General features: G+C 36.0%; 1 protein-coding gene across 1 annotated transcript in view; it reads right to left on the reverse strand.

Moving 5' to 3' along the window:
- Positions 1-16,045, reverse strand: part of ZC2HC1B (zinc finger C2HC-type containing 1B) — a 35,477-nt gene extending 19,432 nt beyond the window's left edge. Inside the window, exons 1-4 of the mRNA XM_057489226.1 lie at positions 16,039-16,045; positions 11,391-11,452; positions 9,021-9,140; positions 8,346-8,484 (exon numbers count right to left, since the gene is read on the reverse strand). Coding sequence (XP_057345209.1) covers positions 8,346-8,484; positions 9,021-9,140; positions 11,391-11,452; positions 16,039-16,045 — 328 coding nt within the window. The remainder of the gene's footprint in view (positions 1-8,345; positions 8,485-9,020; positions 9,141-11,390; positions 11,453-16,038) is intronic.
- Positions 16,046-16,337: the final 292 nt, after the last annotated feature.

A 16,337-nucleotide genomic window follows, 5' to 3' on the forward strand; every position in this document is an offset into this window, starting at 1 on the left:
CCAGAAAAAATGTCAGTCAATTAACATATCACAAAGGAGGCAAGAATATGCAATGGGGAAAAGACAGTCTCTTTAATAAATGGTGTTGGGTTATCTGGACAACTACATGCCAAAGAATGAAACTGGACCATTTTCTTACACCCTATACAAAGACAAAATTGAAATGGATTATGGAGTAAGGATCTTAATATACAACCTAAAGCCATAAAACTCCTAAAGGAAAACTTTGGCAGTAAACTCTTGGACATCAACCTTTATGATTTTTGTAAACTCTCTCTCTCCTCAGACAAGAGCAAGAAAAGCAAAAATAAATCATTGAGACTACATCAAAAGGAAAAGGTTTGCACAGTGAAGGAAGCCATCAATAAAAAGGAAACCTACTGAATGGGAGAAGGTATTACCAAATGATATACACAATAAGGGTTAATATCCAAAATGTATAAAGAACTTATACAACTCAACATCAGAAGAACAATTTGATTTAAAAAATGGGCAGAGAACCTGAATAAACATTTTTCCAAAGACATAGAGATGGCCAACAGACACATGAAAAGATGCTCAACATCACTAATTATTAGGGAAATGCAAATCAAAACCACAATGAGATATCACTTCATACCAGTTAGCATTGCTATTATCAAAAAGACAAAAGATAACAAGTTTTGGAAAGGATGTGGACAACAGGGAACCCTCATGCACTGTTGGTGGGAATGTAAATTTGTGCAGCCATTAGGGAAAACAGTATGGAGGTTCATGATGATGTTGTCTATAAAGATAGTTTGACAGCTTCCTTTCCTTTCCAATCATTAAATTATATATGTGTGTGTGTATATATTTATATATATAAAGTTTTTCCTTATTATTCTGGGTAGTATCTCCAGTACAGTGTTGCATAGAAGTGGTCAGAAGGGACAGCTTGTTTTTTTCCTGATCTCAGTGGGAAAGCATTCAGCTTTTCATCACTAACTTGGTATTAGCTGTAGATTTTTCAAAGATGTCCTTTATTGAGGAAGTTCCTTTCCGCTTCTACCTTTCTAAGAATTTCCTTTCTTAAATGTATGGGTGTTAAATTTTGTCACAGGCTTCTCCTGTACCAGTTGAGATAATCACATGCTTTAAAAAGAATTTTGTTAATATGATGAATTACATTTGCTATTTTCTTCCTCCTACTTAATTTTTATGTGTAATTTTTTCTTCCTTTTTAAATTTTTCAAATAAGTTTAAGGTAACTGAATTAACCCTTTCTTTTCTTTTTAAAAAAATTTATTGAAGTATCATTGATATACAATCTTATGATGGTTTCATATGAACAACACAGTGGTTTCAACATTCACCCATATTAGCAAGTCCTCACTCCCTCTATTGTGGTCGCTGTCTACCAGCATAGTAAGATGCTATAGAGTCATTAATTGTCCTCTCTGGGCTGTACTGCATTCCCCGTGACCTACCTATACTGTGATTGAGAATTATAGTGCCTCTTAATCCCCTTCTCCCTCCATCCACCCTCCCCAACTCCTCCCCTTTGGTAACCACTAGTCTCTTCTTGGTGTCTGCAAGTCTACTGCTATTTTGTTCCTTCAGTTTTGCTTTAGTTTTTATACTCTACGAATAAGTGAAATCATTTGCTACTTGTCTTTCTCTTACTGGCTTATCTCATTGAGCATAATACCCTCTAGAGCAATCCACGTTGTTGCAAATGGGAGGATTTCTTTTCTTTTTATGGCTGAATAATATTCCATTCTGTATATGTACCACTTCTTCTTTATCCATTCATCCACTGATGGACACTTAGGTTGTTTCTATATCTTGGCTATTGTAAATACTGCTGCAATAAACACAGAAGTGATATGTCTTTTTGAGTCGTGGATCTTGTTTTCCTCGTGTAAATTCCTAGGAGTGGGATTACTGGGTCAAATGTAAACCTTTCTTCTTTTCTAATATAAACATTTAAAGCTATAAATTTCCCTCTAGACACTGATTTAGCTGAATCCACCACATTTTGCTGTGTTTTCATTACCATACAGTCCAAAATACTTTTTCTTTTTTTAAAATTAAATTATCATTGATATACAATCTTATGAACATTTCACATGAGCAACATTGTGGTTTCAACATTCACCCATATCATCAAGTCCTCACCACCCCCATTGCAGTCACTGTCTATCAGCGTAGTAAGATGCTATAGAGTCATTAACTGTCCTCTCTGTGCTGTAGTGCCTTTCCCGTGACCTACCTATATCATGACTGAGAATTACAGCGCCCCTTAATCCTTCTCCCTCCCACCCTCCCTCCCCAAACCCTCCCTTTTCATAACTCCTAGTTCCTTGATGAATATGTCTTTTAAATCATAACCTCTGTTAATACTTGCCCTGATGTTTGCTCTACCTGATATTAATATTAACCACTCTACATTTATGATTATTGTTTGCACATATATCTTTACCCAGGCTTTTACCATGCCAGTCTACAGTTATTTTGACATTGCTGGTTTTTATTTATCTTTTTACTTTTTTATCCAAGAGGAAAGGCACAAAGCATGAGTGTATAGCTCCATAAAGTGCTCACAAACTGCACATCCACATAACCAGCCCAAATCAGGACATGGAATGTTATCATCAATCCTGTTTGTTTCTTCCTAGTCACCCCAGCTCTCTAAGGAAAACCATCACCTGACATCTAAATTCAAAGATTTATTATTTTTTTAATGAAGTTATTATTGATATATATTCGTATGAAGGTTTCACATGAAAAAACAATGTGGTTACTACATTCACCCATATTATCATGTCCCCTCCATACCCCTTTGCAGTCACTGCCCATCACTGTAGTAAGATGCCACAGAGTCACTATTTGCCTTCTTTGTGCTACACTGTCCCCCCCTATGATCCACCCCTACCATGTGTGCCAGTCATAATACCCCTTAATCCTCTTCTCCTTCCCTCCCCACCCACCCACCCTCCCACATCCCTCCCCTTTGGTAACCGCTAGTCCCTTCTTGGAGTCTGAGTCTGTTGCTGTTTTGTTCCTTCAGTTTTGCTTTGTTGTTCTACTCCACAAATGAGGGAAATCATTTCGTACTTGTCTTTCTCCACCTGGCTTATTTCACTGAGCATAATCTCCTGCAGCTCCATCCATGTTGTTGCAAATGGAGGGATTTGTTTCTTTCTTATGGCTGGATAGTATTTCATTGTGTATATGTACCAAATCTTCTTTATCCATTCATCTACTGATGGACACTTAGGTTGCTTCCGTATCTTGGTTATTGTAAATACTGCTGCATAGGGGTGCATATGTCTTTTTCAATGTGAGAAATTATATTCTTTGGGTAAATTCCTAGGAGTGGAATTTGTGGGTCAAATGGTATTTCTATTTTGAGTTTTTTGAGGAACCTCCATATTGCTTTCCACAATGGTTGAATTAGCTTACATTCCCACCAGCAGTGTAGGAGGGATCCCCTTTCTCCACATCCTTGCCTGCATTTGCTGTTCTTAGTCTTTTCAATACTGGCCATCCTAACTGGTGTGAGGTGATATCCATTGTGGTTTTTATTTGCATTTCCCTGATAATTAGTGATGTGGAGCATCTTTCCATGTGCTTGTTGGCCATCTGAATCTCTTCTTTGGAGAATTGTCTGTTCATATTCTCTGCCCATTTTTCAATCAGGTTATTTGCTTCCCGATTTTTTTCCCAAGAAAAAGTTGCTCATGTTTATATTCAGGAGATTTTTGCCTATGTTGTCTTCTAAGAGTTTTATGGTTTCATGACTTATATTCAGGTCTTTGATCCATTTCGAGTTTACTTTTGTGTATGGGGGTAGACAATAATCCAGTTTCATTCTCTTGCATGTAGCTGTCCAGTTTTGCCAACACCAGTTGTTGAAGAGGCTCCTTTATCATATATTAATTGACCATATCTGCTTGGGTTTATATCTGGGCTCTCTAGTCTGTTCCATTGGTCTATGGGTCTGTTCTTGTGCCAGTACCAAATATCTTAATTACTGTGGCTTTGTAGTAGAGCTTGAAGTCAGGGAGCATAATCTCCCCAGCTTTATCCTTCTTTCTCAGGATTGCTTTGGCTATTTGGGGTCTTTTGTGGTTCCATACGAATTTTAGAACTATTTGCTCTAATTTGTTGAAGAATGCTCTTGGTATTTTGATAAGGATTGCATTGAATCTGTAGATTGCTTTAGGCAGGATGGCCATTTTGACAATATTAATTCTTCCTATCCATTAGAATGGGATGTGTTTCCATTTATTGGTATCTTCCTTAATTTCTCTCATGAGTGTCTTGTAGTTTTCAGAGTGTAGTTCTTTCACTTCCTTCGTTAGGTTTATTCCTAGGTATTTTATTCTTTTTGATGCAACTGTGAATGGGACTGTTTTCCTGATTTCTCTGCTAGTTCATCAGTGTATAGTGTGTAGGAATGCAACACAGTTCCATATATTAATTTCATATCCTGCAACTTTGCTGAATTCAGATACTAGATCTAGTAGTTTTGGAGTGGATTCTTTAGGGCTTTTTATGTACAAAATCATGTCTTCTGCAAACAGTGACAATTTAACTTCTTCTTTACCAATCTGGATGCCTTTTATTTCTTTGTGTTGTCTGACTGCCATGGCTAGGACCTCCAGAACTACATTGAATAAAAGTGTAGAGAGTGGGCATCCTTGCCTTGTTCCTGATCTTACAGGAAAGGTTTTCAGCTTCTCGCTATTAAGTATGATTTTGGCTTTGGGTTTGTCATATATGGCCTTCATTATGTTGAAGTACTTGCCCTTTATACCCATTTTGTTGAGAGTTTTTATTATGAATGGGTGTTGAATTTTGTTGAATGCTTTTTCAGCATCTATGGAGATGATCATGTAGTTTTTGTCCTTCTTTTTGTTGATATGGTGGATGATGTTGATGGATTTTCTAATATTGTACCATCCTTGCATCCCTGGAATAAATCCTACTCAATCATGATGGATGATCTTTTTGATGTATTTTTGAATTCAGTTTGCTACTATTTTGTTGAGTATTTTTGCATCTATGTTCATCAGGGATATTGATCTGTAATTTTATTTTTTTGTGGTGTCTTTTCCTAGTTTTGGTATTAGGGTGATGCTGGCTTCATAGAATCAGTTTGGAAGTATTCCCTCCTCTTCTACTTTTTGAAAAACTTTAAGGAGAATGGGTATTAGGTCTTGACCAAATGTTTGATAAAATTCATCAGTGAAGCCATCTGATTCAGTGGTTTTGTTCTTAGGTAGTTTTGTTGATTACCAATTTAATTTATTGCTTGTAATTGGTCTGTTCAGATTTTCTGTTTCTTTCTGGGTTGGCCTTGGAAGGTAGTATTTTTCTAGAAAGTTGTCCATTTCGTCTAGGTTATCCAGTTTGTTAGCATATAATTTTTCATAGTATACTCTCATAATTCTTTGTATTTCTGTGGTGTCTATAGTGATTTTTCATTTCTCATTTTTGATTCTGTTTATTTGTGTAGACTCTCTTTTTTTCTTGATAAGTCTGGCTGGGGGTTTATCTATTTTGTTTATTTTCTCAAAGAACCAGTTCCTTAAGCTCAGAGATTTAAACCTGAAATTTCTAAAAGAATTGTGTTTCTGGTATTTATATAGCAGAAAATCTGCATTTCTGCCATCCTTTGACAAATTAGATGTGACAATGCTGGGTATTTCCCTTGAGGCAGAAGCCTGCGGAATGAAGCAGGAGCAACTGTCCCTTAGTGAGGGTGGAGCCTCTCTAGGCCTTCTTGGTGTACCTCTGTCTGTGTCACCTGCCTGGCATGTTTATTTGTGTCTTTACATTTAAACTGTGTTTCATGCAGAAAGCATAATTGGACCTTGCTTCATTATTCAGTTTGACAATCTCTGCCTTTTATCTAAAGTGTGTAGGTCATTTATATGCAATTGTCCATATAGTTAGGTTTAAGTCCACCATCTTGCTATCTGTCTTTATTCTACCTGTTCTTTCTTCCTTTTTTCCTCTTCTCCTGTCTTCTTTTGAATTTCTTTTTGCATCTGCATATAAAATGATGTATGGCTGTTTTCTTAATAGCTATGCATCAATATTTTTCTGCTTACTCACATATAATAAACATCTTTAAAATATAATCTCACTTCAAGTAATACTATTTCTATTCATGTACTATAGTTACTCATGTGTAAAACTATACTTGTTCATGTATAGTAATAAATGCATAGGAACCTTTTAACAATATATCCATTTTCTTCACTTATCCTTGTCCTATTGTTTTCATACATTTCACTTCCACATATTCTAATCCCTATAACATGCTATTATTTATGCTTTAAATAGTCAATTATAATCCACAGGTAACATTATACTCAATGGAAAACAGGAAAAGCTTGTCCACTTTCACCACTGCTATTCAAAAACATTATATTGGGAGTTCTAGCTAAAGGATTTAAACATGAAAAGGAAATAAAAGACATACAAATTGGAGAGGAAGAAGAAAATTATCTCTGCAAATGACATAATCTTATATGTAGAAAATCCTAAAGATTCCACATCAAAAACTGTTAGATCTAACAAAAGTCAGCAAAGTTGCAGGATACAAAATCAACACACAAAAATCAGTTGTATTTCTATACACCAGCAATGAAAAATCTGAAAAGACAGTTAACAATTTCATTTACAATAACATCAAAAAGAAGAAACACAAAAGAGAAAATTTAACCAAAGAGGTAAAAGAGTTGTACACTGGAAACCATAACACATTGCTGACAGAAATTAAAGATGACATAAATAAATGGAAAGACATCCTATGTGCATGGATTGGAAGACAATATCATCAAGACGACAACACTACCCAAAGCAATGTACAAATTCAGTGCAATCCCTATCAACCAACATTCAAAAGACATTTCCAGAAATAGAAAAAAAAACCATCCTTAAAATTCATATGGAATCTCAAACATCTCTGAATGACCAAAACAGTCTTGGAAGACTTGCATTTCTTGAGTTCAAAGCTTACTACAAAGCTACAGTGATCTAAACAGTGTGCTACTGGCATAAAGACATATAGACAAATGGAATAGAGAGCTCAGAAATAAATTTGGCATATATGGTCAACTGACTTTTGATATGGGTGCCAAGACCACTCAATAGGAAAAGGACAGTGTTTCAACAAATAGTGCTGAGAAAACTAGATATCCATACAATAAAACGTCATATCCAACTTCCATTGAAGTTGGGATCTTATCTTATAAACATAAAAACATTAAGTTAAACTGGATTGAAGACCTAAATGTAAGAGCTAAAACTATGTAACTCTTAGAAGAAAATGGGCAAAGCTTTGTGACATGGATTTTGATTTTTGGGATTCAACATTAAAAGCTAGGCAACAAAAGAAAACATAGATAAATTGGACTTCAAAATTAAAAACTTTTGTACATCAGAGGATCCCATTAAGAGAGTGAAAAGACAGTCCAGTCCGTGGAATAGGAGGAAATACTTGAAAATCCTATATCTGATGAAATTAATATTAATATAAATAGAATTGAACCTCTGGCCCTAATTTCCAATTCATAGAAAGACAAGTGATAGAGGAAAAAGTTAAATATTAGTATGACTAAAAAATATTTGGAAAATATGTATCTATTTTATATCACACGATAGTAAGTGTGATAATAGTACTGTGGCTATGCAGCAAAATATACTTAAGCTTAAGAAATGCATATGGACATAGTTAAGGGTAGAATGTTGTGATGTTTGAAACTTACTCTTAAATAGTTCAGCCAAAAAAAGAAAAAGAGAAAAAAGGAAAACATGACAATACTAACAACTGTCAAATTTCAATGGAAGATAATGAATGATCATTGTATTATTCCTTCCTCTTATCTTTTGAAAATTATGTCTTTCAAAATTTTTAATTTTGCAAACTTGCAAAATCAAAAGTTTAGGGTAAAAAAGCTGTAGTTACTAAATTGTACAACTTAAAATGGTGAATTTTTTTATTATGGGAATTTTATCTGGGAAAGGAAAGAGAAAGAGAGCTGTGAGTAATGAACGGGGTCTATTGTAAGACTACTTGTACTGGCCTACGCAGCTCCATTCTCATGAGGTGAACAGCGTCCTCTAGAGTTACAGCCAGGACATTGGGCATAGTGGTGTTCTCCTACTGGGACATTTAGAAGAAAATACAGTATCTTTATGTGGAATTAAAATACATTTTATGATAAAATTATTTTTATATGATTTAATTGGCATTAATTTTAGGGTGCATAGGAGGAAACAAGGCATGATGGTTTGAACCAAAAATCAAGGATACTTAACTGATAGTTAAGGGTGAAATGTCAAAGCAAAACAAACCCGCCACACACCTGGGTTGATGGAAGGAGGAGGCGGAGGTGGGAGAGGCCGGCCTTCTTTAATGGCTAGTGTGCACTGCTTTGCTGATCGAATCGCATTAATGAAGTCTTCATGTTGTTGTCTCCAGTTTGATTTCTTCACAGGTTGGGGCTATTCAAAAAACCAAAACCATTATATAGTGATTTAGACTGTACATCTCTGCACTGCATTTTTTTTTTTCAAGCTGGGATTGGAATTTACAGGAACCAGGACTGTGAAATTTAGAAAGGAAGGAGAATTTGTTTTTCAAAAGTACTAAGGAAGTTTGGAAAATGCAGTCATAAAACTTGCAAGTCACAATAGCGAGGAAAAACACAAAATAACAATCAGAAAAACAAAGAAACTACAAAACTTGTCAGGAAGACTTAAATGTAAGATTAGAAATAACTGTCTTCCAAGTTAATTGGTAGATTTAATGCTACTCTAATGAAAATATAAACGAGATTCTTTTTTGCCACATCTGGAAAGTATCTGAAATACATTTGGAAATCGAAGTGAGCATGATTAAAAAGAAAACAGCAAAGGTGGATTATACTTACATGACATTATACTTCACTATCAAGCAAAAATGAGACCAGAGAGCCAAAAAGAGGCTTTATTGTACTTTGGGATATAATCAAGGACAATAAGAAAGATATCGATAGTACCTTGGATTGAGGAGGCTTCCTCAAAATCGGAATGTCGGTGCCCTGTAATCTTTGTTTCAAGGAATTGAAAGGTTTATGCTTCTTGTTGAAGAGTTTTCTACATATTGGTCCATGCCTTTCCTAGAAAAGAAAGAGTGGGGATTAAAATTGTTAACATATACCATCACAGTTTGTAATGCCTTAGTGTACTCAGGCAGCCCCACTACAGTGACTGGGTTGCACCTTCAGAGCCAAGTTCATTCTCTAACTCTCAAATCACAGCAGAGCAAATCCATCTGGCTCTCTCCACCCATGTTACACATAACTAGATCCTGTGTCTGGGCAAGGTCAATAAAAGGCTCTATAATGGAAGAGATGACCTTCAAATTTAGTTTTACATATTTAACTCTACCACTGGGTTGTATGGATGGTTCCAAGCAATAAATAATGTAAAAAGACAAAATTTCCAGTTTAAATTGAAATGAATATTTCTGATATTAAGCCAGGTGCTCACTGAAGCCAATGAAGTTTTCTTGATTATTTTTTGTGTTCTGTTTCCTGCCTTCATTGTCCCTAAATTCCAAAAGTAAGTTATCCAGAATATAACAGGAAATCTGAGTGCTAACAATCTTAATATTCAGTATTACTACCCTTGTGAAATAGCCCTTTGTATACAGGAAGAAGAAACTTAGCTTCCTATCAGTGAAGCCTTCTCAGGAAAAATCTTTTTACCACTCAGCATTTCAAACTTGAATTTAACAGGGTCATTTTTCTACTACAGCAAATTAAACCACTTAACTTCTGAAAAGGAGTGGAGAAATTTCAAAGAAATATTTGAGACCATCTGCAAAGAACAACTGGGACAACCATCTCATAAATGAAAAATACACCAATTCCATTTAAGTTATGGAGATATTTTCCTTTAATCTGTCCAAACATTTCACACTCATAAAGTCATTTCAGAGAAAATCTAAGCTTATATTAGATTTTAAAATATTACAATATTTACAAGGCAACCGGCAGGGGAAACTTTCTTTACTCCAGCCAGTGGTCTTAAGTACTCAGCATTTCTGGTACAGAAACCAGAGAACAACATATAGAGCTTTGCTTCTGTACCACCTTCATAAAGTCAATTACTGCACCACTGTGGGATTATAGCAACATCCTTGCCTTCAACTCTAAATCCTCTTTCTTGCTGGATATGGAACTCATAATAGCTGTCATTTACATAGTTGCTTAGATCCAACAAAATGCAGGCTCTATGAATATCACTACACCTACACCTGCTTACAAACAAGCCATACCATTTTAAACTAAAGGAGAGGACACATCAGATTATTTGATCAAATGCTCTTTGTAGCCTAGAGATAGGCCTAGGAAGTATAACTCAAGAAGACTCAAGATAAACTTGACATTTAGTGATCTCTCTTCAAATGGTATCTCGAATCCATTCTCATGGGGTACACAGGCCTGGGTTTGGCAAACACAGCATACTGGTGGATTACTGGGACACAACCAGCCCTGGGAGCTCCCCTTCTAGATTCAGGAAGCTGTAGCAACAGTTAATTAGAATACTTCATTTTTATAATTCTGCAGAGAAATAAAACTTACGACCTCATTTGGTAGTCTTTTCCACCAAATGTAGTCAGGCTTATAGTCCCAATCCTTTAAGTTTGATATGTCTCCTTGTCCCAGCTAACAATTCCATTATCATTTTAGATTTTTTTTTTTAATATATCATGTTTCTTGGGAATCCCTTCATAATGTCAGGGCCTAATACCTATTTGATTTTTAAATAAATCAAGCTTTTCTTCTTTTTAGGAATCAGTCAGGAATATACAGTTAGCTTGACTCTGATTAACAATTTGATCTTGAAATGCCTTTCATCCATTTTGTACAAATTACATAAAACCCTGAAATTGGAGGGTTCTGTCTTTCTACGTGGCAAGGCAGGAAACAGAGAGAGGTTAAAGGACTTGTCAGAATTAGTGACAAATTTGAGGCTAAAAGCCAAGTTTCCAGATGCTCCAAATTCAATGTTCATTCCTCTTGACTAGCTAATTTCCCTGGTGCTTTGGCCTTAAAATTTGAATTTTTGATGCTTATAGAAAAGGCGAAAGAGCCAAAGCCTCTCAAGAGACAACCGGCTGTGCCAAGACGCTTTCCTCTGGCACCCTTTCAGTAGGGGACCATGTTCAGTGAGTTCCCTTCAAATGGTGCAGGATCGATCTGCCTCAGTGCCCTCGGGGGCTGCCAGCCATAGGTCGGGGACTTCTCTTCCCTTCTTTCCTTTCACATCTGTCTTTAATCTTTGCCACTGCAGCCGCCTCAATGACTTGACAGTTCATTTAACTCCAATGAAACACATCTACAAAATGTCTTTATGTTTACCAGAACATCTGCTGCAAAGCATCTTCCGCAGACTTCACAGGGAAGTAATTCCTGATTGCCATCTGTATAAGATCCAAGAGCACATTATGTTAGTTTCATGGAACTGCCTGCCTGAGATGAAATGACTGGCTGGAGGAGACCTCGGGAGCTTGATATCCTCACTCTCTGGTCCCTCCCCACCACTTCTTCCTTTTTTTAGGAAAACACTTTATAAACTCCTAGTTTCTTCTCCTAGTATAGACTTTTCACTTCACCAAACAGGTATATTACATGTCTTTCAGAGTATGCTTATTTAATTATAATTATTTATTATAATCATTTAACATTTAGTTATTTAATGTGTATAATTAATGAGTATAATTATTCAGTGTTTAGTGTATTCTTAAACTAAGTGCCAATAGCTTTGCTTTAAAAGTAAGTACATATTTATGACTTAGTATAAAGTCATAAATAATCTAATGGTAACATCTTTAAGATTCCTACTAGAATGTAAGGTCTATGTGTGTGTCAAATGAAGGCATGCCAATTTATCATATACCATATGAAAAGGGTCACCTAATCATTGAATTTAAGATAAATTTTACTGAGAATTGTTTTCTCTCCTGATAAACTCTCTTTTTGCTGGGAAAACTACCTGGCAGCAAGTAGAAGAAACTGAAGAAATGGGCCCAGCAGGACTGGTGGGCACACATACTTTAAAAGAAGTTTTGAAAGTGTCACGAGAAAAGGAAAGCATTATAAAATTCTGAAAAAAAAAAAAGTTTCACTTCATATTCTTTCCTTTCAGTTCATTTAGAGTTGAGTATAAAAAGATGTTAAAAGCAGTTTGCTCATGGATCTTTTATGTTAGACGGACACTCTGGGCTTTATTCTACAAACAAGGAAAACAATCAATGTCGCTGAGTATGAAGAATCTGAACATAGCTGTGGAAGATGTGTGTGATAAAGGTGAGGAGGCATGAATGGGTGGTGGTTGGAAAGGAATCCATTCAAGAGTTAAAGCTGTGTACCTGCAATGCGAAGGAGAGAGGAAGCGGGAGAGACTGTTGATAAATAATCAACATACATGACAAGATTTGGGGGGTGCTGGGAAGTGGCAGAGAGGAGGACTGAGTATGCTGAAATCCTTCAAATGCTGAGGGGCTAAGACGGTAGGGCTGTGGACAGAAATAGAAAATTTGAAAGAAGGGCCATCTTCGTAAGAAAAATGACCTCAGCTTTGGAAATACTGAGTTTGAGAAAGATTCATCCAGCCAGCAGGATGGAAATGTGGGAGGTCAGGGCTAGAGACGCAGATGCAGGCTTTGTTTGGAGAGTGATGTAAAGGCATGATATTGCCAGGGAAGAGGTCATGGAAAGAGAAGTACAGGGATGCTCCCTAGGGAAATCCATATTTAAGGGCCAAGGAGATGATGATGATAAGCCAGAAGGAGAAGCAGGAGAGAACAAGGTCATGGAAACCCAGGGAAGACAGTTAGAACAAGGCAGGCCTGATTAACAGGAATCAGATGGTAGCTCATTACAGACATTGTTGATCTAAACGATTTGTTCGCACATCTGTCAGATGGTATTGTATTTGCAACACAGGTCATCTTTACAGCATACAGAAATACCACTCTTCCTCTATGTTCTGTAGGCTTTTTAACTCTGTAAAACTGGGTCTTTTTTTTTTTTTAAAGGATATCCCACCCTTCCACATACTAACTTGTTAATAAAAACTATTCATCTTAGTTATAAAACTTTTTTCTAAAACACTAATGATGATTTTTACAACTCTTACCGTAACACTTAATGTTTCTGTTCTCCAAACACTTTTCTTATGTAATCTCATCTACTACTCACAGCAATCCTGTGAGACAGACTTGGTGCTATGCTCTTTTTTTACAGTTAAGAAATGGACAGATGTTCAAGGTTGGGGGACCTCTTGAAAAATCACAGGTAAGTGATAACAGTGAGTCTCAAACCTGAGTATCTCTACAAATATTAAGACTATTTTTCCAATCATCACCATAAATATAGATATATTTTGTCAGTACTAACTGCAAAGCAAATGGAATTCCTCGGAGGTTCAATGGTCTTTGGCTTAAATCAGTGTTTTAATGAGTTCAATGAGTTTAAAATAATGACAGATACAATTGAATATCTGAAACATATGGACCATCACATTCTAAGCCACATTCAACATGGAAGCTTGATATAAGGAAGGAAGCATACACCTGCCTAGCCACATGAAACAAACACGGATATCCGTGATGTCTGTTTTTGTTAGTGTGCTGAATCATATGGAATATGCAATCACTAGAACCTTAAAAGACACCTTTACAACACCAAAATGCCCTTCAGTGGGTGAATGGTTAAACAAACTGTTACATCCACACTCTGTAGTCCTACTTTGCAATAGAAAAGAACACTGTCAACACAGGCAACAACGTGGATCAATTTCAACGCTGAGTGAAAAAAGTCAACCTCAAGGGGTCACCCACTGTATGACTCTATTTGTATAATAATTTCAAAATGACAAAATTATAGAGATGGCAAATAGATTAGTGATGGTCAAGAGGCAGGGATGGTTAGGGAGGGAAGTGATTGCAGGAATGAGGGAGTGATGGAGTACTGTATCTTTATTGTGGTGGTGGTTACACATTATAAAATAGTGTAGGACTATAAGCAGACATTGTAGCAATGTATATTTCTTGGTTTTGATATTGTACTGTAGTTATTTAAGATGCAACTTGGAGGAAACTGGGTAAAGTGTACAGGAGATCTTTCTGTGGTATTTTGCAATTTTTTTGAACTAGAATTATATCAAAATAAAAAGATTTTTTAAAAGTCCAGGGCCAAATCTGAGGCTGAATGTTTTTGTAAATAAATTTTTATTGGTAAACCATCATGGTTATTTGTCTATGTAATTATCTATTGCTGTTTTCACACTACTACAGTAGAGTTGAGTAGCTGTAACAGAGATATGGCCTACAAAGCAAAAAATACTTTTGGCCTTTAAGAAAGAGGTTGCCAACCAGTGAATGAGATGTAGTAATTAAAAATGATTTGTGGAAGAATAACATGGAAAACATTAACACATTTTGATTCATATACTTACAAATAGACTGGCATGACATAGGTAACACTACACATGCTCTACACACACACACACACACACACACACACACACACAAATTACCCATGTTAAGAATAAACGTAATTATTTCTTTAGTTTCCTGCATTTTCAATTTTTCTGAAAATATTAGGCACTACTGTTTTAAAACAGAATAGAAGAATGATATTTTAAAAAAGGAGCCCTTTTGATAGAAAAGATTCTAAAACAATGAGCATCACCATAGCTATTTCTATCTTTACCCTCTCTAACTAGAGTCTTAATAGACTATTGAAGTGGTCATTATTTTCATACATTGGTTTAGAATCTAGAGAACTTTTAAAACGAGGATTAGAAAGTGATCTGGAAGTGATCAACAGTTTTGTTTAGCATGTTAACAATGAAAAATAAGCATTACAAAGATCTCAGTTCAAAAATTTTATAAGAAACCTGGAGAGGATTACAACTGTAATGAAATTGGAAAAAAATTCTACTTTTGACTAGACATTCTCTTTCTGAGCTGGAAGTTAAGAATGCTTGTAGAAACACCTACCAAACAATATTTCCTTATAAAGGCATAGTAGAGAAAGAAAGGGGAAGACATTTTCTCATTCAGTTGTCAGCACATCAGAAAAACTCTTAGGTCTTTTGCAGTTCAGAACATGCAAACATTAGCAATATCAGCATCTTTCATGACTCTGTGGCAAAGGGGGTGGCATACTGGCCTCAACTGTTTGATCTTAAGATAGAGGCAGGTCATGGTGAGCTTAGAAGCAGAAAATATGAGAATACAACGGCTAAGTGTGTTTCTGTAGGAGATCCAGGATGCTCAAACTGTGATGACTTGTTTTCCATTGGACTCATCCACCTGGCTTACAGACATCTCCACATGGGGCTCTTACAAACTCTAGAAACTGACATCAGACTCAGAGACTACTCGTCATCTCAAGGATGCCATCAAAAGGTAGTAAATATTGCCCTCAGAAAGCTATACATATGTGCTTCTCAGTTGCTCAAAACTAAACAAGATACTGTGTTAAGGGGTACTGTACAGGCAATTAATATAACCTAGATAGATGTAAGAGTTACCCAAAAGAGTATAATAAAATTGAGGATGGACCCAAACAGTCTGTTTTATTTCTTGACTTGAATAGTTTGTTTTAGTATATATTCTCCTGTGAGTTTCACAACTAAAAAGGCCATTAGAATTCATACCTTTTCTTGACCTTTAGCTAGAACAAGAAAGCTGGATAAAACATAAACTAATGCCAACACACAGGAAGCAACATAAAGTAGTGATAATATTAACAGTAAATTTACAAGATGGCTATAGAGTTCTTTTACCTGAGATAATTTGATGACATCACAATGGAGGCAAGGATACAATGCACCAATTAATATATGTAAATGGTAATAATTTTTGACATGGTTTCATTTGTAAAGTAAGTCCTAAAATACCTGAAAAAATGGTATTTTACCAATTGCAGACAATGCTTAAACAAAATAGGTCCTTAAGATGACAGCAGGCAAATTCTTCATGATTTTGCCCCTTACCTGGCATGCCTTAGGCCTTCCTCTCCTTGGTAACATGGAGTCTAGGTTCTACAGTTTCAAGATTAAGAGTTCTTTTCTGAAATGCCTTTCTTAAATGTCCACTCATTCATATACTACTTAGTGATCATTTACCATGTGCCAGCACTGTTCTGGACCCGGGGGTTAAAGTTCCTGCCCTCAGTTCACTTACTAAGAGAAGACTGAGAAATAAGATTATCTAGATGCATGCCATGGAGAACATAAAGCAGAGGAGCATAAAGAATGCAGGGGAAGGATGTGTGTTATTTTCAAATACATAG

This window comes from Manis pentadactyla, chromosome 12 (assembly GCF_030020395.1).
Source record: "Manis pentadactyla isolate mManPen7 chromosome 12, mManPen7.hap1, whole genome shotgun sequence".
NCBI classification, from domain to species: Eukaryota; Metazoa; Chordata; class Mammalia; order Pholidota; family Manidae; genus Manis; species Manis pentadactyla.